This window comes from Lepisosteus oculatus, chromosome 1 (genome assembly GCF_040954835.1).
Source record: "Lepisosteus oculatus isolate fLepOcu1 chromosome 1, fLepOcu1.hap2, whole genome shotgun sequence".
Lineage (NCBI taxonomy): Eukaryota > Metazoa > Chordata > Actinopteri > Semionotiformes > Lepisosteidae > Lepisosteus > Lepisosteus oculatus.
This window is the reverse complement of record NC_090696.1, coordinates 15,452,617-15,477,469: the sequence shown is the minus strand read 5'-3', so window position 1 is coordinate 15,477,469 and position 24,853 is coordinate 15,452,617. Positions and strand designations below refer to the sequence as shown.

The 24,853-nt window shown below is 48.1% G+C and overlaps 1 protein-coding gene across 2 annotated transcripts; it reads left to right on the top strand.

Moving 5' to 3' along the window:
• Window positions 1-1,069: 1,069 nt before the first annotated feature.
• pan2 (poly(A) specific ribonuclease subunit PAN2) lies at window positions 1,070-24,165 on the top strand. Of its 2 annotated transcripts, XM_015344294.2 has the most exons (27): window positions 1,070-1,155; window positions 2,943-3,243; window positions 4,329-4,498; window positions 5,114-5,234; window positions 5,599-5,676; window positions 6,056-6,323; window positions 7,310-7,655; window positions 8,137-8,233; window positions 9,202-9,321; window positions 11,343-11,462; window positions 12,166-12,294; window positions 12,797-12,996; window positions 13,472-13,620; window positions 14,560-14,666; window positions 15,678-15,776; window positions 16,416-16,489; window positions 17,594-17,735; window positions 18,223-18,360; window positions 18,894-18,953; window positions 19,651-19,741; window positions 20,063-20,220; window positions 20,766-20,909; window positions 21,125-21,304; window positions 21,771-21,864; window positions 22,430-22,630; window positions 23,469-23,527; window positions 23,630-24,165. In XM_015344294.2, exons 2-26 carry the CDS (start codon window positions 2,956-2,958, stop codon window positions 23,501-23,503), a joined length of 3,609 nt encoding a protein of 1,202 aa, XP_015199780.1. In that variant the 5' UTR covers window positions 1,070-1,155; window positions 2,943-2,955; the 3' UTR covers window positions 23,504-23,527; window positions 23,630-24,165. The 2 variants fall into 2 exon arrangements, with proteins under 2 accessions (XP_015199780.1, XP_015199779.1); XM_015344293.2 differs by having other exon boundaries at window positions 23,469-24,165.
• The last annotated feature ends 688 nt before the right edge of the window (window positions 24,166-24,853 follow it).

The window sequence follows — 24,853 nt, the reverse complement described above, 5'->3', positions numbered from 1 at the left end:
AGTGAAACACTAATCAGGGGACACAAGAGGAAACTTGGAAGTGCATTTAAAAATGTACATCTTTACTTAAAGGGTTGTGGGAGAATGGAACAAGGTACATTTGTTCCTCTACAGTACCCCTTGATTCACACAAACAATCCCTGTAAAAAGGGTGAACCTGCTGTAAAAGCAAAGTGAGGTACATAAATACTTGTATTACACATAAAAAATAACTAAAAAAACATTTCCACGTAAAATAGCAATCGGTTTTCTGCATTAATCGGGATTTGGTAAAGTTTGGGGGAGTACTTTTTAAACTTAAAGATGATAAATGCCATTTTGAACGCCTTTTTTATCCAGATATTTGTAGAAAACAAACGTCTGATAGGTAGAAACAGGCAATTGCAAAAACGATAAGAAGTATTTTGAAGCGCTCATGTGATATACTCTGAAAAATACTAAACAAGGACGCCATCTCCAGGAGACCTCCTACCTTGCGAATTTGAAATGAAGACCGAACTTGAACGATTAACGTGGGGCGGCGAAGCGCCCTCTTGTGGTGGTTGTCTATAATGTAATAATAATAATGTCGGTGCGTGTTCGTCCTTGGGGAAGCGCTTTGCAAACTCACAGGACGCCTTTATTAGACAGCATTTTGTGTAACACTGCACACACGTTTATATCTTTAAAACCAACTCCTCATGAATGAAATGTCAACCTTTTATTCATAGAAATATTAAAATACGTGCTCAATGAAAAATACTATAGAAAGGAGCCCATAAGCAGCAACAAGCTGATAGAGATAGTTATATATTTAGATAAATACTTTATCGTCCAATACTGGCTGGAAATTTATCTTGATATATTGTTTTATACTGTTAGCTATTTTATGAGATTATATGTTGTTAACAACGACAAATTAAAACAATATTCTGCAGCGATTGATCAGTTCCCACCCCGTTCTGCATGTAATTGGTAAACCTAAAATTGACAGGCAGCATCTCTTTTGCCATTGGATGAACATTCTGTCAATCTAATAAGAGCTCAACGCTATTGGCTATTGCACGTCTTTCTGGAGACAGGATCAAGAGACGGAGCTGCCCCGGAAGTGATTTTGTGTTATTGTTTGGGAGGGAGGCATGCAGGTTTTCGAAATTCAACGTAAATTTGTAAACGGTAAGAGAAGGTTATGTTCTTGTTTTTTTTTTTTCACACGTTTATGTGTATTTTTAGACCGTGTCTAATTCCTCATTGCACTTTCATTAGAAGACAGTTCAGTTTTAATCCTTATTCGTTCCACTTGTGGAAAAGCAAATGAGTATTGTAAATTATTATTTCAATTTGGAATATATACACTTTTTCATTGAGTACTGAGAACAAAAACCGTTGAAACCAGGTGCAAATGTAAACGGGGTGCCTGTGAGTTATAGGCGATACCCTTCGGGAGGTGATGTGCATTCAGCGAGTTTGAAGTTTTCAAATTGCGCCCGTTTTCGGAGACGGACATCTGTAATTGGCTATTCAGGAGAGACGGGAGGCACGTCTGTTTAAACTGACGTTTGTAATTGTTTTACTAATGGCGCTAGTTAACGTTGCAAAATTGTGCTTGATTAAATAACGTAGAGCTTGTAAAGGCTTTTCGTTTTCAGAGTTGTTTTTCATACCTTCTTTGACGCGCTGATTAGCAGCTTGTGAGTCCTCACCGGATTCCAATTAAGTGAAGTATTAATCGCCCCCCGAGCTAAGGGATGTTTTTAGCATTAATTTATCATTTGAAACTGCCTGTGCTTTCTGTACCCTACGTGTATCTCCATTGCGTTGAATAGCATATCTGTCTCCGTATCTCGTGTGACAACTGGCGAAAATAAATTCGTAACCATGCACACACAAAAACAAAGCTAAAATTGCTGCTGGAAGAGGCGTTAGTTGGACCAGTAGGGGGCGCTCACCCTTCAGTCTTTGTCCTAATGCCCCAGTTTAGTGATGGGGACACTATACTGTAAAAAGGTGCTGTCCTTTGATAAGATATAAAACCAAGGTCCTGACTCTGTGTGGTCATTAACACTCTGTTCTCCTCCCCAGTGATAGCTGGTGTGTGGTGAGTGTACTGGAGCACTCAGGCTGCTGTCACATCATCCAGGTGGTGAAGGGGAGTCCCATTATCTATAATGCATTTCTAGTGTCCAGAAAAACACTATATAAGAACAAGGAATGATTATCATAAATCCCCTCGGGTTAAATTGTCTAGCTGTGCACTGAGGGATCAGCATGTGTGAAAAGACCAACGCTCAGCTCGCCTTGTTGCGTTTTAACAAGGTATCAGAATCAGCTAAAGGAAAGTTTGAAGAGCAACCAAGGAGTTAAACATAAACGTCCGAAATGAAGTTTTTTTTCCATGGATTATTTGCTACAGGATTGGGGATTTGGGTTTGCGTGGTGTCAGTCTTCCCCCATTCAGCATGGCTCCGTGACGGCCACGTTCAGTCGGTTATACCCGCTTGTACGGACCCTGATGAAATAAGAAAAACCAGTTTACTGTATCTCAGTGGTTCCCAGTCCTGGTCCCGGCACCACACACACCTGCTGGTTCTCATTCCGCTCAATTTCTCAGTTCAGCCTGCGTGAGCTCGCTGCAGCCTTTCTTGATCTGAGAAGTGGCGTCATTGGAATATTTGTGTTGTGTTTCCAGTCACAAGTTTGGGATTCTCTTTCACTTACAGAATGCGACAGTGAAAGCTCTGACATGTTTGAGAGCTGGGAGCAAACAGTTCAGATGAGTCCTATTATTATTATTATTATTTTTAAAGCAATTGATTGTGTAACTGAGGCCTTGGCTGGAACACACAGCCAGCAGGCGTGTGGGTTCCCAGGACCAGGATTGGGGAGCCCAGGTTTATATCTTGGGGCCGCCTGCCCAAGAGTGCTCCAGCTGCTCTGCCTCACCCCACCCTCCTCCCCTGCAGCCTAGCCGCTCCCATGATGAACTTCGACGGGCTGGACCCCAGCCTGGCCGACTTCCCCCCCGCCCTGCACGGCGGCCTGGAGGCCGGGCTGGAGCCTCCCCTGGACCCGCGGCTGGACCCCGCGCTGCTGCAGAGCGTGGAGCTGGACCCCGAGGGGCTGGCCGTGCCCGTGCCCGACTCCGTGCACCTCCTGGAGGGCATGTACTCGGAGCTGCACAGCGTGGCGGCAGAGGTCGGGGTGCCGGTCACTGCCACCCACTTCGACCTGCAGGAGGAGCTGCTGTGGATGGGCAACCACCGGGTAGGGCGAGTGCTGGCCGGGCGCCCCAGCAGTGTCGAGACCAATATCGGGGTGGCGCGCCCCAGACTTCTATCATGATGTAGCAGGTTGACCCGCAGCAGCAGCAATCGAAAGGCACTGTCGAGAGGAAACTGGCTGTGCTTGACAGTTTGGTCTCCATCAGGTGTTGTGTAGCCTATGTGACTTGTCATGGAGTTGTGCAGCTTTTGTAATCATCAGCTGCAGTTAAACAAAGCAAATTGTTGCCAAAGCCTGGTGAGGTCATGTGCCATACCTGTAGGAGCACCTGCTTGCTTCCTTCGTTGTCCCAAATGGTAAAGTTGCTTTGCAGGCAGGTACAAGACATAACGCGATACATTTAGCACAACATGAATCCATTTAACAATGAGAAACATGCATGCATAAGATGTGTGAAACAAGTTAGCAGCCTAAGCTTTTTCTTCCCTATTTAGAAAAAAAATCAACGAAGTAAGTGGGTGTGCGAGATGGATACAAGTTAAATGCGTGATAAAAAAAAAATAAGCAGAAAGTAAAATATACAATCAGTTGTCAGGATTAAGCAGATTAATAGCCGTGGGAATAAAAGATTAGTCAGTTCTGTTGCATTTGAATCTGGTATCCTGATGGAAGGAACTCAGATTCACTGTGCATCTGGTGGTCCTAACTGTGAGTGATTATACTGGCCTTCCACAGTATTTATTTGGTCTAGTTGTCTTCCAGCTGTAGCTGTTGCAAATCAATGATTTTTCTGGCTACCTTCACTATTCTGCTCAGTCTGTTGTTGCGATTATGTCTGTTCAGGTTACCAGACATTCGCTACAGTAAATGCTGGAACAGATTCAATGCAATCTGAGAACGCATTGCATTGGGGTTGCTTTGTAAATGGAGAGGGAGCCCATGGTAAAGGTGTGAAAGATTTTGTAGCCGTGGTAAACTCTCTGCTGGAGCCTGCTGGTTGGAGTCTCGCCTGGGGCTGGGGCCGGGGCCCAGCTCTTTCAGAGCATTGCAGGCTGTGCCACACTGCTCTCCCTCTCCCCTCACCCCTGTCCCTGTCTCTCCCTGCCCCTTCCCGTGTCTTCCCCCAGGGCCATGCCACCTCGTTCTTCGGCCCCACCATGGGGCGCTACTCCTCCTTCCAGGCGCATTCGTCTGATGACATCCGCCACATCCAGAGTCTGGAGACCGGCGTGCTCTTCCTCTCCAAGATTAATCTCAAGTGTCTCACCCGCGGGGGGCTCATCATGTTCGACTACCCGTGAGTACGCTGACACGCGGGTGCCCTCGTGTTCTTGACTCCAGCTCACTGGGAGAAGGGAGACAGTGCACACCAACTTCACTTGTGTAGACCGACACAGCTGTACATGCTGATGGCAAAGAGATAACCATCTGTCCATTTTATATCCGCTTTACCCAGTATGGGGTCGTGGGGCAGCAGGAGCCTATCCCAGCAAGCAATGGGTGCAAGGCAGGGTACACCCTGGTCAGGACACCAGTGCATCACAGATGCACACTCACCCCAGGATCAATTTTCCCAGAAGCCAATTAATTTTCCACCATGTCTTTGGAGTGTGGGAGGAAACTGAAGCACCAGGAGGAAGCCTGTGCTCACATGGGGAGAACATCCAAACTCCACACAGATAGCACCCCAGGAATTGAACCTGGTGCTGCAAGGCAGCAGTGCTTACTACTGTGCCATCATGCCGCCCCCAAGAGATATTATGGGTTGTTTTCTAAAGACCAGGATCGCTCTGGGTGATTTGCTAAAAAAGGAGTCTTGTGATTTTTTTGCAGCGTGCTCGTATTTGCCTGCTCTTTAAAAGGCTGCGGCTGGCAAAGGCTGATGGGCTAATGCAGGCGGTGTGTGTTTCAGGATGGAGGAGGGTGCCGACATGCACAGCCTGCTGCTGACTGACAACAACACGGTACTGCTGGGCGGGCTTCAGAACTACGTGGCCGAAGTGGACCTCAACACCGTGCAGGAGACCCAGAGGGTGAGAGCGGGCAAGACATGGCTCTGATGCCACCGCAGTGGCCTGTGAGAAGACATACTCACATACTGGCATGTTCCCACAAGTGACTGTGACTCAAACCGAGTAAACACACACCCCACACTCCACTGAGCACCTGCAGCTCGGCATGCTGGTAACCCACCTGTCAAAGCTAATTAGGAACTCTGGTAGTTTTTATTTTTATGTTTACTCTTCGATTGTTGTGAGTTACGAAAGAAATCAGCTGTGTTCTAGACCGTCACAGAGCTTTAATATTTGTAACTGTGACAAAACCATGTACACAATTGTGTCTAGTGTTAGTGTCTGTGTGCTGCCAGCTCTGCTCAGGGCTGCTGTTTTTCTCTAGTTTACAGTGGAGGTGCCAGGCGTGGCCATCATGAGACAGTCCAATCGCTTCTTCTTCTGTGGGCACACATCTGGAAAGGTAAGGGGAGATCCCCACGTGTGCTCTGCAACCCTACCTGCTGACCTACTGTAGGCACTGGAAATGGACATGTGACTTGGCAGATAGAAGGGTCAGGGTTAAGGACTTGCATCCATTCATGCTAAACTCTTGTAGAGAGTTATAGTAAGGCTCTATTCCTCAGATGTAGTCAAATCCTGGGATTTTTAATCTGGTTAACACCAGGAGTTTGGTCATCACCATCATTGTTCTCAATTAACTTGCGTAGACTACTGGCTGGCTTGAATTACTAGTAGGAGTGTTTTCCTGTGCCACAGTGAGCATGCTTTATAAAATCTTTTTATGAAAAGCTGGGGCACAATCGGGCCCTGTCTTTGGGCTGATGCACCTCCCCATGCAGGTGTCCCTGAGGGATCTGCGGACGTTCAAGATGGAGCAGGAGTTCGACGCCTACTCGGGCAGCCTATCGGACTTCGATGTCCATGGCAACCTGCTGGCAGCCTGCGGCTTCTCCAGCCGCATGAACGGGCTGGCCTGCGACCGCTTCCTGATGGTGTACGACCTGCGCATGATGAGGGCCATCACCCCGCTGCAGGTCCATGTGGACCCCCTCTTCCTGCGCTTCATCCCCACCTACACCTCCCGTCTGGCCATCATCTCCCAGACAGGTACCACTGCCCGCCCGGCACACGCCTGCGCTCATTCTACCTTTACTGTGCGTGAAAGCACAACCTCGTGTCATGACCTGTTTGTGATCGTAAAGTAAAAAATCTTAAGTGATCGCCATCTTGGATGTTTCACCCCACCATCTTATGTTTTTGATCAATTTTTTTCTGGTCTTCCATGGTGCTCTGTCAAATTTGAAAGTACAAAAAATAGATGGTAGCATTGGTGCGAAAGGTCACGTGGTCGCCCAATGGCATAACATATTGGTTTCATGTGTTCTGCTGCCTTCACAAAATATCATGTTCTAGTTTTTAGTTGGGTGTGTGTCAGATGTCTGTCTTGAGAATTACAGTCAGATTCCGTTGCTGCTGAGAGACGCCAGCACGGTGCCTAGAGTCACCTCTGCCCTGTCCTGCCCTGTATGTCAGAGGGAAGGTGTGGAGTGACCCTCTGAGTTCAGGTCGCTTTGGGTGCTCAGCCAAATGCAGAAGTGATGCTGAGCAGTCTGCTGAGCACTCCTGGCTTGTAGTGCCGGAGGGAGTTTCATCTACGTGTTTTACGTGTTCTACGACACCCCATCATGGTGCATGTGGTTTCAATCTAAACTGAAGAACTTTAGGGCAATATTTGTTCCAGGCTTGACGTTTGAGCCACACATCCAACATAGCGTGAAAACATCATTCTTCCACCTTAGAAATATCGCCAGACTGCATTCTATGTTGTGACTAACTGTTGGTCAACGCTTTAGTTTTCTCGCAAATTGAATATTGTAACACACTGCTTGCTTAGGGTGTCTCAATCCATTCTGAACAAACTTCATTATGTCCATAATTTGACAGTTAGAATCCTGACCAGGTCAAGTGATCACATTACTCCTGTCCTAGAGCCCTTGCACTGGCTTCCTGTCAGGTTTTGTGTCTACTTCAAAGTCCTCATGCTCACCTGTAAGACTTTGCACCTCAGAACCTGCCTCCCTTCCCTGGCGCAGGACAATGCCAATTCTGTGAACCCACCGGCCTGGCCAACCTGGCGGACATCTTCCATGTAAACACGGTGGGCCAGCTGCTGATGAGCTTCGACGTGTCCTCCAGCAAGCAGGCGCTGGCCTTCGGCGACTCGGGCGGTTGTCTGCACCTGTGGTCTGACGCCCCCGAGGTCACCTTCAACGGCTACTCCCGCGAGACGGACTTCGTCCTGCCCTGCATGGTGGACTCGCTCCATCACCTCGACTGGGGCCACGATCTGCTGCCCCTCTCGCTTATCCCCATGCCACTGACCAGTGCCGAGCCCCTGCTGTCGGACTGGCCCACCACCCTGGCTGCCCCCAGTCCACGGTAGGTTCCCCAACCCACGAAAAGCCATCCAGAGGGGTTTCACAGTCACTCCAGCACTATGCATGTTCTTATCAGGGCCTCAGGTGAAGAGACCTGTTTGCTCTAAGAGACAACTGCTAAGAGACACTTTACAGCAGTGCAGGGCTAAGGAGTTGCAGACAGTTTTCTGAAAGACAGACCCAAATGCTGGATGTTTTATTGTGCTTTTGGATCTGTTTGTCACTGCCTGAGGAGGAGTTTTCACGAGTCTGTAATCGCTAAAACCTCAAATCGGTCGAATTGCGCGATGCAGTGGGAATCTTAATTCTGTTCCCGATTGAAAGAAGACAGGAAGTGGTCATTGCTGTGGTCATTGTGTTTGTTTGATTCACAACTTTGTCTGAGGTGACCGCAATGGGTAATAAATATTGTCAAAACAGACTAGTAAGTTACCAATATCATCAGATTGTAATGTGTCCATCTTCCTGCCTCCTCCCACCAGACGAGCCCCCCCAGTGGACCCTGAAATTCTCCGCACCATGAAGACAGTGGGGTTCATCGGCTACGCCCCCAATCCGCGGACCAAACTGCGCAACCAGGCAGGGCTGTTCGTGTGCAAGCGCTTACTGGTGCTCTTCCCGTTCAGTTCAGGGCTGTGCTGTAAGAGCAGCAGGGCCGGAGCCAGATGAGGCGGGGAGCTGGATCACATGCATGGATCCTCAGCTGTGGTCTCGAGCTCTAGCTGCTGGGATATAAGCAGGTGGTGATTTAGAGACCCTGTCAGACCTCCAGACCAGCAGAGCTCTGGGAGGGGGGCTGCCCACTGGTGGTTTAAATGTGACAAGGTTAAAATCTCTGACAACGTTAATGCGTTAAATTTTTCAGTTAGGCAGAGAATGAGGTTATTAAGAGCTGAGGAAGAGCACCCTCATTATGGTACTTTCTTTCATTATAATTTAGACTAGATGGTATACATGTTTAATAGATATTCTGCTATTTACTATGCTTTGAGGTTCTATAGAATTCTGGTAAACTATATAGATGCACAGCAGTGTTCATATTAACCCTTAACAACTCAAAAACCTTCCCTATCTTTTATCTTGGCCTACTCTGATAACTTCTGAATATAAGACCTTAAATTCTGCAAATTCACTTTCTAGTTCAGGAGTCTCCATGCCAGTATCTTTTGGGTTTGCATTGTTGGTTGTCAGTTGCTTAATTGTACTCCTCATTGAGCAACTGATCAGAATAATTAAAGATGTTTAATAATTAAAGAACAAGAATCAAGTTTAATTGGTTCTTCTTCTTTAATGATCATTTGATCATAGCAGTTTGTAAAGCTGTATCAGTCAATAGAAATACCCCAACTGCTGAACAGCATTGAAGTGGTGTAAATCATTTACAGGTTGGTTCAGATAAGGGTCAAGTTGTTTAAGTGAGGAAGAGAAGAGTATGCTGGATCCAGTTTGCGAGTCCCTGTTCTGTATGTTGCTTGCTATACTGTTCGCAGTGTCATGTGTCTGTCTGTATGTTGGCTGGTCAGTCACTGTTCTGTCATGCCTTCCAGGTTCCCTACAAGACCAAAGAAGTGGAGCTGGAGTATGACAGCTACAACCAGGTTCCCGAGTCCCCCATTGGGCGAGAGGAGGAGCCTCATCTCTACATGGTGCCCAAGAAGTACAGGAAGGTACGAGCACTGGTGCATAGCACTCTAAGACATTCCAGGTTTCTTTTAGCTGCTGGGCTCTTGTATGTAAGTCGTACCAGGTGCTGAATGTTTCAAATGCACCAATAAGGATGACTTACCGGTCTAAGAACTGGTAGATTGAGATCATTTCAAGTGCTCCGAAGAAAAGATCTCTAGTATGTTCCATTGTAGTACAGTGAACTGTAGTTCCCAAATACCTGAGAAAACAAAAAAGGTTTTGTATTATATGACAATGATTTCAATTAACATACAGCAGTGGTTCTCAAACTTTTTGGACCAAGTACCACCCCTGATCAAACCAAAGCATCCAAGTACCACCTACAAGTCATCTTCTCATAGGAACCCCAGAAATTCTCAATGACCAACATGAGCGTGCGTGTGCGCACACACTCGCACACACATATAATACATATTATAATAATAAACTTTATATGATATAACGCCTTTAAAGGTGGCTTCTCAAAGCCCTTTACAGAAAAAAAACAGGAACAACAGCAAATAAAAATAAACAATAAAAAAGCACCATTTCAGTGAGCCTGTTAAGTCGAGCAAAGCAGATGTGAATTCATTTTTTGAGCCTTGATACAATTCACAACAGAGTCTAACAGATTTTAAATCGTCAGGCATTTTCTTGACGGCAAAGGTCTTGCAGTGGATGTTGCAATGCGTCCATTCATTTCTGCAGCAACCTCTCTAATTCGTGCAACTACACCGCTGTGTCGGCTTGTCATCGCTCTAGCACCGTCTGTACAAACTCCGACGCATTTTATCCAGTCGATGCCATTCTCTTCGATAAATTCATTCAGAACCTGAAATACCTGCTCTCCTGTAGTTCCTGTTGGTAGCGGCTTACAGAACAGAAAGTCCTCACGGGACGTACCCTCAAACTCGTATCTAACGTAAACGAGCGAATTGGCCAAATCGACTACAGACTCATCTAATTACAGTGAAAAACATCTGCTCATCTTAACGCGCTCTATTAGTGTCCTTTTGATATCATCGGCCATTTCAATAATTCTATGAATGACTGTGTCTTTCAGAGAGGGCAGCAGGTCGAGCTGTTTAGCAGCTTTTTCTTCACACATAATACGTCAGCTCTTTTGCCAACGGTAAATAAGGTTCTTCAAAAATAGTGTGGGGGTTACCTGCTTTAGCAATCCGCAAGCCTGCATTTTTCCCCTTTTCCGTTTTAGGTGTCTGTCTCAGAAGTTAAAAAGTTTTTATTTTATGCGCATGGGAGCGAAACACAAGAGACGCTCGGTGTATTTTTCTCAAATTTACCTAGAACAGTTCTTAAATATTTTTCTGTTATCTATCACGCTTTCCTGTGCTCACAAGATTACCAGCATTCCTAGCACGCATTTCTATGCATTCCTGTGTTTACAACATTGGCATTGTTTGAAACTCACGCACATTCTCCTACCTCCCTATTTGCTGGAGATACGTTTTTTTAAATACAATGGGTCACTTGCGTTCATAGCATGCATTCCTATAGAGTGGTATAGAATTACATTGTAGCTCTGTCCACTCAAGTATTAGCACGCGCTGTATCGTAGTACGTAGGCTGCGTATTCGACACGTATTAAAATACAAAATATGAAAACCCGTCCTGATTTTTCAGTGCACACAACACCGTGCCAGGGTCATGTGGCGTACCACCTGGCAGCACTCCGCGTACCACTGCCGGTACGCATACCACAGTTTGAGAACCACTGACATACAGCATTAAGCTCAAACAGCCTCTTGGCACTGCATCTGGGCTGTACGTCATAGATGGTTTTGTAGGAGTGGCTTAGTCTTTCTTGTCCAAGGTATGTGCTCATGTTGATGGGCTTCAGAGCATTGTGTCACCGTGATTTCCATTCCAACGGATCTTCCCCACATTCTCTGCTGCTTGTACATGACTGAACCTCACGGGTAGCACATCAGGAGTTGAGAAACAAAAATCCATTGCATGTAAATGTCGTTTTGTTGAGCTTTCTCCTGTTTGTGCTGTCCAGGTCACCATTAAGTACTCCAAGCTGGGGCTGGAGGACTTTGATTTCAAGCATTACAACAAGACCTTGTTTGCTGGGCTGGAGCCCCACATCCCCAATGCCTACTGCAACTGCATGATTCAGGTAAGAGCTACAGAGGTACCCTTGGATTATTAGACTGTTGCACAGTAAAATTAAAAATCTGTGTAACATCGTGGAGACTATAATAATGACAGACTTGGAAATGACTAGGTAAGATTCTAGCTGGTCAGCGGCTTCATTATAGTCCTAATTTGTCAAGGTAGCTATCATTACAGGTGCTAGACCTGGTCTTTTCACACACCTGGAGCAGGGTGGAACAGGGGATAAACGCTTGAGACACTGAGTAAAGGCTTGCAGATGTCTTGTGGTTAAGAGCCCTGTTTTGATCAAGGTCATTTTCTTTAAAAAAATGGCAAATGATTCAGGGTTTTTTAAATTTGGTGTGGCAGGAGGTGAATGTATTGTGCGAGTAGTTACAGCAAACCCGCTGCCAGATGTCAGATGTAGTAGACCTCTAGTCTTCAAATCAGAGACGTGTTGGTCTACACATGGGCTAATACATTTTCATGGTGTGTAGCTGTCTGGGGAGATTGGTTAGAGGGCAGCAGCAGTGATGGGGGGCTTCTCTCAAACCTTTTCTGCACTCTTGCTAAACCTCTGCAAAACGGTCTTCTGTACCTTTCAGTTTTTATACGCTCAGATCCCTGAAGCCACCTTCAGTCAGGCGCATTGTTCCACAGTGAAACCTGAGACTCGGGTGTGTGTGGGTGTGTGGGTAAGATTCAGTCTTGTCTCTGGCCTCCAGGTGCTGTATTTCCTGGAGCCAGTCCGCTGTCTGGTGCAGAACCACCTGTGTCAGAAGGAGTTCTGCCTGGCCTGTGAGTTGGGCTTCCTCTTCCACATGCTGGACCTGTCCCGCGGGGACCCCTGCCAGGTAACGGGGACCCCAGGGGTGAAAAGGGGTGGCTCTTATTTAAAAAAAACAGCATGGTAGTTGTCTGGAATAAAACACAAACACGTTGAAGATGATTCACTGGGACGCTTCACAAAACATCTGGTTGACATCCTTGGGTCATTAGCTACTAGAAACCACATGACTTAGATGGTCCAGTTGGCTTCCTCCTCTTTGCAACCTTTTCTTATGTTTTAACATTAGTTTACAAGCATCTGGATGCCATGTTAAGAGTCCCCACAGGAATCTAAACTATTTCCTCCTGTTTTTTTTTGTGTATGAACTTTAAACTCCTGTTTTTCCATATGCACTTGCAGCTAATAGTAGCTTTCTCTTCCACCCAGTGAGTGCCGACGGCCATGTTCTTGAATGTGTTCATGTCAGGTGTTGTTTGAAAACTGTAGGCTGATCATGGGAGGAGGGGTACCAGAGGCCAATTGCTGTGGTAGGCACTTGTCATTTCCTGTGTCCCTGTCCCTCCCAGGCCAGTAACTTCCTGCGTGCATTCCGGACGATCCCAGAGGCCTCTGCCCTTGGGCTGATCCTGGCTGATTCCGACGAGCAGACGGGCAAGTCCAAGCTGGGCCGCCTCATCCAGAGCTGGAACCGGTTCATCCTCACCCAGCTGCACCAGGAGACCCAGGAGCAGGAGGGACCGCAGGCCTACCGTGGGGCTGGCAACAGGTGTGGTCATCATGTGCGCATGAGTTTAACTTGGGATGGAATTAACTTCGAAAGTCAGCCTAGCCTCAGTAGGACTGGAACGATCCCCTCCCTACCTCACTTTGAATAAATCTGCATCAACAGAGGCAGTGTTAAAGTTCTCTGGTATTTAAGAATGCTAAATATACACAACAGGCTGGCAGAGGAGACTTTGATTACCTAGTAGTTTAATCCATTTCAGGTCTGCTGACCTCGCCCTGTTAGACTTACACTGGGTTCTAGGTAATTTCGGTATTTGATATATATATATACCCTAAAGAAGATATCTAGACCTGAAATTAAAATATTGGATCCGCTGCAGTGGAGGATATCTAACCACGTTAGATGTCGGCAGTCCTGCTTCCCCGTGTGTCCCGCAGCCTGCTGAGCTCCGAGCGGCTCTCCCCGCGCGGTGAGGGGCGGTTCCATCTCGCCCTGTGCTGTCCTGTGTCCGCAGTGCCTTCGGGTCCACGGGGGAGTCCGTGGTCGGGAGGCTGTTCGGCTGCGAGGTGGAGAACAGCAGCATGTGCCGTTGCGGGAAAGAGACCGTGCGCTCTGCGCTGACGCTGCTCTTCACCATGCACTACCCGGAGAACAGCTCCCTCGGTGAGTGCGCCCCCCGCTGGCCCAGGCTGAGCCCTGCATCCGGCCGGCCGCTCGGCACCAGCAGGCACGCACGTGCACGCCCGCTCGCAGAGGGGCTGCTTTCGTTAAACAAATAGGGGGGCGCTGGCCACTCCCTTCCGGGACAGCCGCTTGCTGTGACCGCAGGCCGGAGCCTGCCGCCTGGGGTTGGTGGCTCTGGATCCAGCCAGCGGCGTGAGCTCAGCTCATGTGGGGGCGGGCTGGTCTGCGCTGGTCTGCGCTGGTCTGCGCTGGTCTGCGCTGGTCTGCGCTGGTCTGCGCTGTCTTGCTGAAGGACTGATCTCTCGGCCAGCGAGCGTGTCGAAGGAGCACACGCACATCACTTCGCTCTCTTTGTGTGTTGCGGCCAATTCCGAAGTATGTTAGCTGAAAATGGAAGACGGAGATGTCGGATTTGAAAGGAAAGTCCTGTAGGTTACAGAGGCCTGTATAAGGGCCGTTTCAGGGAAGCTGGACACTCTTTGATTTGACCTTCGTAGAAAATGTACAGTTTAATTAAAGACTTAACTGTTAACAAAACAGGGAACAGGTTTTTCTTCTGAAAGCAGCTGGAAAAGACTGCAAGTGTTATGTTACAGATGACAACATCTGTATGGTTTCTGCTTAAAGCTCAGTTTTAAAAAATATTATGTTACTCACAGTTATTAAAAGGGGAGCAAATCTTAAACAGGAGCAAAATTAATTTAGAGTCTTCCTTGGGGAAGCCAATCACTAAGTCTGTGTAGTCCAAACACAAGGCAAGGGGCTTTGCACCAGGAAGCCAGTGGGTGAAACTCCTCGTTTCTCTCTACTACCTTATTCTGGATAAAAGGAACCTGCTCCACATCCAGTTAATTCCAAATGAAAACCCGCACTCCCCCAACAGCCAAAACAAAGTAGTTTCCCTTCTCTTCTTTCCAGACAAGACGATCAAGGAGTACGACTTCACGGAGATCCTGAAGAGGAGCGTCTGCCTGGGGCAGAGCACGCAGGCGTGGTGCGAGAACTGTGAGAAGTACCAGCCCACGGTGAGCGTCGCCCCCCCGCACCCCACTTTTCTGCGGCCTTCTTGGGCTCCTCCGCCCTCACCAGCAACACGCGGTCTCTCTCCCACAGCTGTGATTCGTTGACTCGTGATTCGTTGTTCTTCCTGTGGGGACCATGTTAACATAATGAAGGGCAGACTGCAAAAGGAGCAAATTGTTAACTAATTGAACTTGGTTTGAATAATAAAAGGGGGCTCGTGTTCCCCCAGTGGCCCACATTCTCATTTGAGCTGGAACCACTCAGACGTGGCAACCTCTTGAGCGAGAGATTTGACAAGTTCATCTGACGGGTCGGCTTTATCTGCAGTCATAGCTTGTCTAATCCTCAGTTTACAGTAAATCACCTCTAATGGGTTTGGATATTCCATGTTTTTCTCGGTATGTGAAAATGGCCTTTCACCAAAAAATATCTGGCATACGTATCCATAAATGGTAATTCAGCCATTCCATACCGCTCAGTGTTCACTGTCGCCATACTGGGGCACTGGAATATCTGCTCCAGGGGGAAGAGCGCCATCTACTTGTCCACCAGCAACCTGGTTTTCCTTACAAGTTCTCCCTTCTCAGAACTTCCTGAGTGCAGTCTTCCTTAGCTTCTCAGCTTTATGTGCTGCAAGGCTCTCTGGACTAGGCCAGTAACTAGGCTCCCTGACCTCCTGCCAGAGGGTTCCATCACAAGGCTGTATCACCCAGTCTGTAGCAGTAGTGACTTGGCACAGCTACTGCAGTGGGGTGAGCTACACGTGTTGATGAAGAATGAAATCGGTGGTATTTGAAACTGACCTCTCTGCCTGAAAACCAACACTCATGGCACGGCCTGTGTGAGAGACTGAAATGCGCATGACAGGGGAGCATGACTAGAGATGCAAATGGACAATTTGGTTTGTCATGTAACCTCACATAGGGAGCCAAATGAGAAAGCACGATTTGCAGTTTTTTTGCGGTCTGTCTGGAATGAACAGCCTGAAGCCAACCTGTTTGGTTTCTTCGCAGGTCCAGACGCGCAATATCCGCTGCCTGCCGGACGTGCTGGTCATTAACTGCGAGGTGAACAGCGCCAAAGAGGCAGAGTTCTGGAAAGCCCAGGCTGAGGTGAGGGCGAGGATGTATTTCACCCCTTCGTCCTGATCCCCATCCAGGAGGCTCTTCAATCCTGCAGTCCTGTAGAACCCAGACCCTTCCTCTCACTGCTGCTGGAAATGACATCGCACAGTGTATGGCAGAGGTGGCCAGCCCTGGTCCTGGGGTGCCACGGCCCAGCAGGGGATTCGTGCAGTGAAGTAGTTTAATGATCATCAGTCTTTTGAAGGGCAAGTTCATTTGCAAGGGTAATACCAACACCCTAAGCTCACAAGGACCCCAGCTGGCCAATCATGACTTAATTGAACCAATTGACTATATAAATCATTACTCTATATAAGTTCAAGTAGGGAGCTGCATCAGCCGCAAAGGAACAAGAAAAGATTTATTCTATGCTGGAAAGAGAAGAAACGAAACACAACATTTTGGCTAAGGAGCCTTCTTCAGGTGTGAAACGCAGCCAAAACGTTCTTTTCTTCTCTTTTCAACATGGGATAAACCTTTACTTGTTCCATTACTCTATATAGACGTGTTCAGAGTCTTTTACAACAGTGTCGCTCCTGGAGCAGGCTTGGCCACCCCCTAGTACTGTATCCGACAGGAATAAATGAATACAGCCGTGGATCAGAGTGAGTGCTTGTCTTTCCACAGTATGCCTTCAACAAAGCTGTGAAGAAGGAGGAGATGGAGCCTCCAAAGCCGCCAGAGCCCAGCCCGACAGAGTGGTGAGGTCACAGAGGGAGGGGGCAGGGCTTTGCTTGTTAATTCTCAGATGCTAATGCCTCTGGATGTTCTGTGCATGCGTGCTGTCTACCTGGGTACATTACTGAGTAGTAGTAGAGGAGTTTATTGCCTTATGTACATGTACATCGGAATTCTTATTCACGCTGATCTCTCGGGCCATACACAGACAACGCAGTACAACAGACAACATCACACTTTGCAGGCAGTACATTACAAGCATCATAAATAATACAATGAGCACAATAAATATGAAGAACTGAAAAAAAAACATGGTACACCATACAAAAAGTGCCTAGTGCAGTTAGCTGTTGAGGATGCATATTGCAGTAGGGTAGAAGCTGTTCTCAAACCTACTGGTCACAGCTTGAACAGTGTGGTGCTGCTGACCAGAGGGCAGGGGGAAAGCAGTTAGTGGGCCGGGAGGGTTGGGATCACGAGAGATGGATTGGGCTTTATGGCGACAGCGGATGGTGTGAATCTGGCCAATAGTAAATCACATCCTATTATCCTCTGTCCAGTGCCACAACCCTTTGTAGTGCATCTCTGTCATGCATTGTAGTATTGCTGTACCACACAGTGATACCACTAGTGAGGAATCTATCTATGGTGCTGCGATAACAGTTCATGGGGAGCTGCTTCCCCATTCTGCATTTCTTTTAAGTACTGCAGAAAGGAGAGGCACTGTTGTGCCTCTTTCAGACTGGCTACAGTGTTGTGAGCCTGGGTACATTATTTATTTGGCAGATGCCATTGAACAAAAGAGATTTTCGTACAACAAATCAACCATCTTTTTAAGGAACTTTTGCTGTACTTGGATGTTTTCGCTCGCCCCATTCCACTGCCTGCGAGTGTTTCTGCACAAGCTTTTCTCAGTGTCTCAAGCACAGTCAGTCCCAGTTATCAGTTTGCAAAGTAATAGAAAATCGGGCAGTAGGAAAAAGTTCAATTAAAAACAATTAGCAGCTAGTCTTTAATTTGCACTACATGTTCGCATATCATTCATTACCCAAGGTGACGGAGCCTGGTGGGAGCAGACTGTTTACACTTCTCTTTCATGATTAGCGGTGTTCTGCTGCCTCTTGCAGGGAGGAGCTGTGCAGCGCGGAGGGCCTGACCTTTGACTCCAGCCTGGAGGACCTGCGCCGCGTGTGGATCCCCCTGAGCATCAAGATGACCATCAGCAAGACGAAGGGCCTGGAGGTGCACAGCTGGAGCGAGAATGAGGAGGTGAGGGAGTAGGGAGGGAGCAGAGACGGGGAACCATCCATCCATCCTTTCATGTATCCGTTTCCTAACTGCTTCTCCCAATTCAGGGTCATGGGGGAACTGGAGTCTATCCCGGCAAGCAACGGGCGCAAGGCAGGGTACACCCTGGATGGTACACCAGTCCATCACAGGGAAGACAGACATAAACAGACACTCACAAGGGCTCATTTTCCCAAAAAGCAGTTAACCCAGTATGACTAGTTTGTCTTTGGACTGTGGGAGGAAACCCACGCAAACATGGGGAAACCCATGCAGATAGTGGCCCAGGTCCAGCACTACCTAAGACAACCCAGGCGGGTCGAAGGGGTTTTGCTCCGTGGCTTTTCCAGAGGGTTGAGTGGGTGGTCGCAGTGTCGCATCTGCAGATCATGCCATGCCTGAATAGTTGCTCGCTCATGGCTGTGCCACGGCAGTGTGACGCACACATGTGCTTTGTGTTGCTCCCCAGCTCAGCTCTGAAGAGGAGGCAGAGGGAGCCGTCATCTACGATTTGATGGTCACGGTGTCGCACATCCTGGATGCCCGGACTGGCGGTAACCTCGTGGCACACATCAAAGTGGGAGAGACCTATCATCAGAGGAAAGAGGTGAGCGGCTCGAGAGAGGGCAGGGGGTTCTGAGAGAGCCCGGGGAGTCCTGGGGGGCGGGCAGACGGGTTGGAGAGAGAAAGATTGAGCTGGGGACATATTTTAGAGAGATTGAGGTGAAACAGTGCAGCCAGAGGAAGGGAGTGCTTCCTCTGTGGAGAAAGGCCACAAAAAAAAAAGATCTGCTTTATCTTCTGAAAGGGGGGGGTACGAGACAAGCTGAGAGGGGGAGATCTGCTGTTTGCGGATTGTAATTTGACAAAAAAAAGAGGACCAAGAGATGTCTTTTACATGTCCTAGATAAAGAAGTGTGTGAGTTCAGGATGTAATCTTTCACTTAGCTCTGCTATCATTATTAAAGGACAAGCTGGGAACAGGTGCCGGCACCATAGAAAATTAATCTATTTGTTTCACTTTGTTTTCTGCTCAGTAAAAATATTCACTCAGTATTTTGTGGGGGGGTTGGGACTCATTCACTCTGGGCTTTCCTCTGCCTTCACTGTTATTTTTAAACCCCCGTCCTGTGGTTTCAGGGGGTGACACACCAGCAGTGGTACCTCTTCAACGACTTCCTGATCGAGCCCATTAACAAGGTAAGGGCATGGGTGCTGGGCTTTCCAGGTGGGCGGGTCCAGTGGGACCCTCAGGAGCCCCAGGATGCATGGGACCCCCATCAGTGTTGTTCCCCTGCCCTGTGGTCTGCAGCTCCAGCTTGAAGTCACATTGCTACACAGGAGACTTGAGCACAAGGTCTAAGTTATGGTGCATCGTTTGAAGGGGAAGAAATCTCTGATCCCCCGAGCAGGAACAGTTTCACTGCTATATCTTAATGTTTGCATCTGCCAAGCAGAAAGTCATGTTCTGTACAACTGCAAGTCTGAAGGCATCAGCAAACATTGCAGATGTCCTTCGAGAGTTTTGCAGGCTACTGGCCAGTACAGGGAAACAGTGGTGAGTGTAGTAGGGAGGTGGGGAGCCTTATGAAATAATATCTAGGGTGTTTTTGACTACCACAGTTGGGGTGAGCCTCCAGCTGGCCCTTACTTGCAATAAAGGGAATTTGAAGTGGTGTTAAATAGTGCTTCTTCATATTGTTTTTGCAGTGGTGGTTACTAGGTTGTGACATTCCGTTCATTATTTTAACATAGAGCCTGATGATTTTTCGGTCCCGTTCTCGCGTCCTCTTTACAGTCACTGGCTCTAGCAGGCCCGAGCTGCAGCCCGAGCTCTGGATGAGTGACTGTGAAGGCAGAGCGCCTGTTGATGCTGTTGATTGTTTTTGTCCACCAGGCGGAAGCAGCCCAGTTTGACATGAACTGGAAGGTGCCGGCCATCCTGTACTACGCCAAGAGGAGCTACCACACCAAACACGACCTGCGCAGTAAGACGGCTGGGGTTCATTTGCCTCTGGGATAAGTACAGCTGGGCTGCACACACTGCTGACCCCTGTCTGAGATACAGCAGGGAATGCTCAAGAACTCAATTATTTGTATGTAGGGGCATCAAGCATTAATACCTGTATATGCTGTGCATCTCTCTATCTCGCTTAGTGTTGGTCTCCCTGCCTGTGTTCATGATTTATGCACTCCAGTATTTCTTAGTTCCATTCATCTTCCTAATGTCTCCGTCTCCGACACCCATGTGATCTCTGACCTCAACATCAGTTAGAGCCTCTAATCTGTGTTGTGGTCTGTGTGTTCAGTTAAGAACCCCATCGAGGCCAGCGTGCTGCTGGCGGAGGCATCTCTGGCCAGGAAGCAGAGGAAAAGCCATGCCACCTTCATCCCCCTGATGGTCAGTGAGATGCCCCAGGCAGGGGACCTGGTGGGGCTGGACGCTGAGTTTGTCACCCTCAACCAGGTCAGTGTGTATTTGTACCTGTGTTAAGAGAGGCGCATTTGTGATAATAAGGCTGAGTTATAGGTTTGATGGTAACTCTATGGAACACTAGAGAAAAAACAAGAGACAGAACAATCTTTTGGCTGGATTGTTGGTGTTGAAGTACCATAGTGAATGAATATGCAGTAGACTCAGTGATAAACCAGGGAAAAGCAATATTTTAAGTCCACATAGTTTGGAGTACAGTTTTGCTCAAAAAAGTTGTGACAAACGTTTTAAATTTCAAAGAAATCAGCCTTCTAACCCAAGAAGAAGGGAATCTTAGTCTCTTAGATGTGTGGACGTTTAATATTACTCAATCTAAAGAAACAATTTGCCAATAGAAAGCACCGTCTGTGTGCTTATGTATTAAGAGTTTGCTGTCGGTTGCTGTTTGTTGAGGAATCTTATTTCCATCGCGACTTAATCACTTGCGCGTCTGCTGGGACAATGCCTCTGGTGTCTGACCGCATGGCCTGACCGTGTTTGACCATGTGGCCTGACCATGCTGCGCTATGTGTGTGCAGGAGGAGGCGGAACTACGCAGCGATGGCACCAAGTCCACCATCAAGCCCAGCCAGATGTCCGTGGCCAGGATCACCTGTGTCAGGGGTCAGGGCCCCAATGAGGGCGTCCCCTTCATCGATGACTACATCTCCACACAGGAGCAGGTTCGTGCGCAGCGAGGGGGATCCGTGCTCAAGACCGAGCTGGAGAAATCGGCCCTTCTGCGAACGCAACTCCTGAGCAATTCAGAGATGCTAGTTGGATCTGGGCTGTTTCTTTATCCGAGTTAACAAGGGTTGTTATTGTGAAAGTTCTGGGAATAACAGGATATTGGTGTACAGTGGGCAGTCCTTATTCCCGTGTCTCTGTCTGTTGGCAGGTTGTGGATTACCTGACTCAGTACTCCGGTATCAAACCAGGTGATCTGGATGCCAAGATCTCTTCCAAACACCTGACCACGCTCAAGTCCACCTACCTCAAACTGCGCTTCCTCATCGACACAGGAGTGCGCTTCGTGGGCCACGGGCTGCAGAAGGACTTCCGGGTCATCAACCTGCTGGTGAGCCGGGAGTGGGGCGGGGGGCTCATCTGCTTCGGACAGTGCAAACCAGACTCTCGTCATCCTGTGGGCCAAGTTCAGACATTTCTAAAGTTTCTGCTGCTCCCCAGATTGCAGCAGTCTGGAGTGCTAGACACCCTAAGGGAAGCAGTAGTGTGTGTGTCTTGTCTGCAGGAGAGCATGTCCTCAAGAGGGCTGCTGACACCACCTTAAATTGTTCCGATTTTTATCTCTTCCTGGTCACTTAAAGCACATGAGTTTCACATGTTTAGTGTGACATGTGGCTCGGGGTTTAGTGTAGTGTGTTATTTTCAGATGTTATTCTTGATTACGTTCCCTGCCCTGGAAAAAAATATTACTGATAACCTTATTAATGATTACAAATGATAAAAAATAAAATGATTTAGCAGACACTTTTATCTGTGGGGGGGGTACTAACTTAAGTGCGCTCCCTGTGATGGCTTAGGTGCTGAAGGACCAGGTGATCGACACGGTGTACCTGTTCCACATGCCCCGGAAGAGAATGATCTCCTTGCGCTTCCTTGCCTGGTACTTCCTGGGTCAGTCAGCGTCTCTTACCTTCAGTGCCTTGTCTGTGTTTTGTTTCTGTTGGCACCGCTTTGTTTTGATTTCTTAGGGAGGAATACCAGTCAGGTTGGTCATGTTGATGGTTGCTGCTGGTTATTTTTCCTTATACCCCTTTCATTCTAATTTGGAAATGTTTCGTTAATTTGACTCGTTACATGAATGAACCAACCTTAAAGAGAGTGTGCATGCATCAGAGTCTTGTGCTTCCGGTTTCCTGCTCATGCTGCAAGTCCTGAAGTGCCCCCAGTAGAGATGGCATCAGCCGGAGGAGTGCTGCAGCTCTTTGACAGTACTGCTGTCTCACAGGTGCCAGTCGAGTCACAGGGCTAACTCTCTGTCCTGTCCTGGCTAACTCAAGGTGTGCCATCCCCTGCGCCACTGCAGTTAACTGATCGATTTCTTAGCCTAGACTCCTGTGCCACCAGAAGGATCTGGACTGCAGGGGCTCAGCCTGCAGCTCGAGTGCCACTGTACTGGCAAGTAAAAGCCGTGAGGGGCTGGGCAGGGCTGAGACTCTCGCTGCTGTCCTCCCTGCAGACCTGAAGATCCAGAGCGAGACGCACGACAGCATCGAGGACGCGCGCACCGCCCTGCAGCTGTACAGGAAGTACCTGGAGCTGAGCGGCAGGGGCCCCGAGGACTTCCGCAAGGTGCTGAAGGGCCTGTACGAGAAGGGCCGCAAGCTGGACTGGAAAGTGCCCGACTGCGACGGGGGAGACGGCCAGGGCAGCCCCAAAAGTAAGGCCTGCTGGTTTCACTCCCGCCCGGGCTTGACCCCCGCGTCAATAACCACTTGACCCTTAAAGGGCTGAGGTGAGGTACGGGAGCCACGCTGGGCCCCAGTCTGCGGGATGAAACGGGAGTACCAGGGGCACACCCACACACATGGGGAAAACATGCAAACTCCACACAGAATGGTGTCTTAGTTTGTCAACAAACCCAGGAACTGTGAGGGAATGGAGCTAACCGCCAGCCATCATACCCCCTGACTTGGCTTCAGCTCAATTTTTCATAGTTGGTCAGTGCAGTCAGATCCTTATGAGCTTTATATTATCCAGTAGAGTCTTGTTTTTATCTGTGTTGTGTGTTTGCTCAGCTGCAAAAAATACCCGCAAAAGCTTTCTCCTACGGCATATGGAATATGAAAGATCATACTTTTTTTAAAGCTGGCTGCCTTCCACGTGTTCTGAGTGTCTGTGCAGAGCACCATCTCACACACACAGTTCCCTGAACGACCTGGACTCGGTGGTGTCTTCAGCTTGCCAGGCGCCTGGGAACAGGCCCGGTGTTAGATGAGAGATCCATCAGTGCCCCTGGCAATGCCAACTCTGCTGAGGGCACTGTGGGAGTCTCTCTATGAAAGGTAGCAGGACCCATGGAAAAGCCTGTGGGTGTCACAGTGGGAAAGCTAGATTGGCAAAGAATGGCTCACTCAGATCTGGTTGTTCATAAAACAGAATAAATCTGTGATGCCAAATGTGAAACATGAAGTGGTCATATGGGCATGTACATGAGCATGCTGGGTCCTGCAGACACAACCATCACATGCTGTGACTTGCTGTTCTCTTTCCTGCAGGTGCAGCCGTGTTCCCCTCAGTGATGGGACTGTGAGAAGACCGGGGTATCTAAAAAGAGGTCAGGTTTTGTTCTAAAAAAAGGGGGGAGATTTTAATCTTATCTTCCCAGTTCATTATTCCCCCCTAATTATTTTTTTTTGTTTTGATTTCACATTTCCAGAGAATTAAGAGTTATGTGAGGACGATTCCACACACAGGATTTCACTCCATGTGTGAATTCGGTTCCTTTTTTTAAAAGCAGGTCAGCCTGTGCCTGCGCTGCTACCGGGCAGCCTGTCAGGTCATTGAGCTGCTGGTTCTGCTGGAGAGCAGCAGCTGGTGAAATGAAGTAATGGACCTGAATCTTTGCTGAATCTCACTAGAGTCTGGCACCCATAGCTGCGTTTTTCTGAAACTAAGGACAGAAGTGGGAAGTGGGTTGAGAAAACGGGTGTTGTAAGAGCTTGGACAGCCTGTTAAAGAAGAGGAGGAGGAGGAGGAAGGGGCCCTGCAGAGCTGCAGGGGAAGGAAGGCCAGTATTAAGACAAGTGATCCCTGTTGTCCACCCATCAGCACTTAAGATGGCCTGTCAGACTGGTGTGCTGCACTTGTACAGATCGTTTTTTGCTACAAAACATTTTGTATTTGAATATTTAGTTGTTTCCGGTTTTACCGTATTCTTTTGTAAAGTAATAAATAAAGTTTTGTATTTCTTGGGCGGTTATCGTTAATTACACCGTCGACCATGAACGCTGTCTTACTGCTGCCAAACTGCACTGGCTCTCCCTCGCTGCCGTGGGGTGTTGAACCCTTTGAATCCAAGGCGCTGTGTGCGGCAGATGTTGCTTGTGGCGGCTGGTGTGACGTTTGGAGGACGGGGCAGTGCGAGTGGCCCAGTTTGAGGAGAACTGCCCCCGAGAGGCTCTGTGCAAGATGGTAAGTTTTGCAACCTGTGGCTGCAACTGCCTCAGGCACAGACTTCCTGTCTCTTTGCATAGCCTCCCTTTCCATTCAAAGCAGCTTGCAAAGCCCCCAGGCACTTTGCATGTGGCGAAGCAACGCAGGCTAGCACATGCATCTCCTCTAGAATCGTTGTGGTTAAATGGAGCCCTTATCTGAATTGCTATCCACCTCTGTTGAAAGGAGAAAGTCCAGTTTTGTTCCCCAAAATACGTCTAGCCCTTTTGCCCTGAGGCTTTGTGCACTCAAACATGTTATCTTCAAACATGGATTAAATTTAAAAGAGGATTAAAATGTTCTGGTACACGCTACTGCACAAACCTATTGCTTTGCTACATTAACTTCAACCTAAGCTTTTCTTTAAAAAAACAAGTCTTTCACTTTAGAATGTGGGGCTATACTTGGTCCACGTTTGGCTTCATCATCGTTAACATGAAAATATCAT